Consider the following 1,041-nt stretch of genomic DNA (forward strand, 5'->3'; position numbering starts at 1 on the left):
ATTCTCGTAATCGTAGCGATCCATAAGCATTTGCAAACAGAGCAAAACGGCAACGTTAAAACTAAATTTCTATTCAAGGGGGAAATCCTTTTAGTATTTGGCGCGTGACAAGGCAGTGATGCTGACCTGTTAGCTGGAAGTAAGGATAATCTCAAATGAGCACATTTCATGCGCCCCCAAAATATACATTCTTTTTACGCATTTGTAGAACTGCTCAAACCCCCTACTTTGCACTTAGAAAAAGAAGTCTTGTGTACTCCCTCCTCTTATCTCTCTGTCTCTCTGTTTCTCTCTCCTCAATGATCTTTTTGCTGGGAGTACTTGCCGTCGCAGCAGCGAGGCCAGAGGGCGCCCAATGAGAGATGAAGTGCTGTTACAGTTACGGGGCAGTATAGTAGGAGACAGGTCTCCTGACAGAGCCACATCCTTCCCTTATCTCCACTCTCCTCTCACCGTCTCTCTCTAGCCTGTGGAATCTGAAAAGAGACACATGCTCGTAGGGCATGTTCAAAAGGACACAATATCTTCTTCGCGGTACAGTGGTAGGTGAAACTCCAAGGGCGATTCGATTTGACAGTGTGAGAGAAGACAGACAGGAGAGGAGGCAACATCCTATCATATGGTATGCTCCTCTTCTTTCTCCAATCTATCTATAGTTTCGCTGTATACTTGAATACATCGTACTTCCTACGTACATGCATAGCTCTCACTGGCCTACTGTTCACTTGTTGCAGAGTAGAGTTCTTCCACTCATTGCCATGCTGCAGCAGGGTGAAGGAGAGAGTTCTTGGGGGATGGCCAGTGATCGTGGTAGAGCTGTACCACTCGGCCAAGCTCTTGGATATGGAATCCAAGGCCATGCTCCTCCCCCTGCCAACTTCCTGTACTGCTCCTCCTTCGCTCTCTAGTCTATATCTCTCTCTCTCTCTCTGCTGTTTCTTCAACTGCTAGTGTACGTGCGAAGACAACACACAAGCTAAAGTTGCTCCTTTTTGCATCTACTAGTTTTCAACTCCGGCTCTTGCTTGCTATAAAATATAG

At 46.4% G+C, this 1,041-nt stretch overlaps 1 protein-coding gene across 2 annotated transcripts in view; it reads left to right on the top strand.

The window, feature by feature from the left end:
- The first annotated feature begins 730 nt into the window (after nt 1–730).
- The window catches only part of LOC119281189 (transcription factor TGAL5-like), a 6,034-nt gene continuing 5,723 nt past the window's right edge, over nt 731–1,041 (top strand). For both annotated transcript variants that reach the window (XM_037561788.1, XM_037561795.1), the window contains exon 1: nt 731–883. In XM_037561788.1, the coding sequence (XP_037417685.1) occupies nt 759–883 (125 nt within the window). In that variant the 5' untranslated portion in view covers nt 731–758. The remainder of the gene's footprint in view (nt 884–1,041) is intronic.

Source organism: Triticum dicoccoides, chromosome 1A (genome assembly GCF_002162155.2).
Source record: "Triticum dicoccoides isolate Atlit2015 ecotype Zavitan chromosome 1A, WEW_v2.0, whole genome shotgun sequence".
NCBI classification, from domain to species: domain Eukaryota; kingdom Viridiplantae; phylum Streptophyta; class Magnoliopsida; order Poales; family Poaceae; genus Triticum; species Triticum dicoccoides.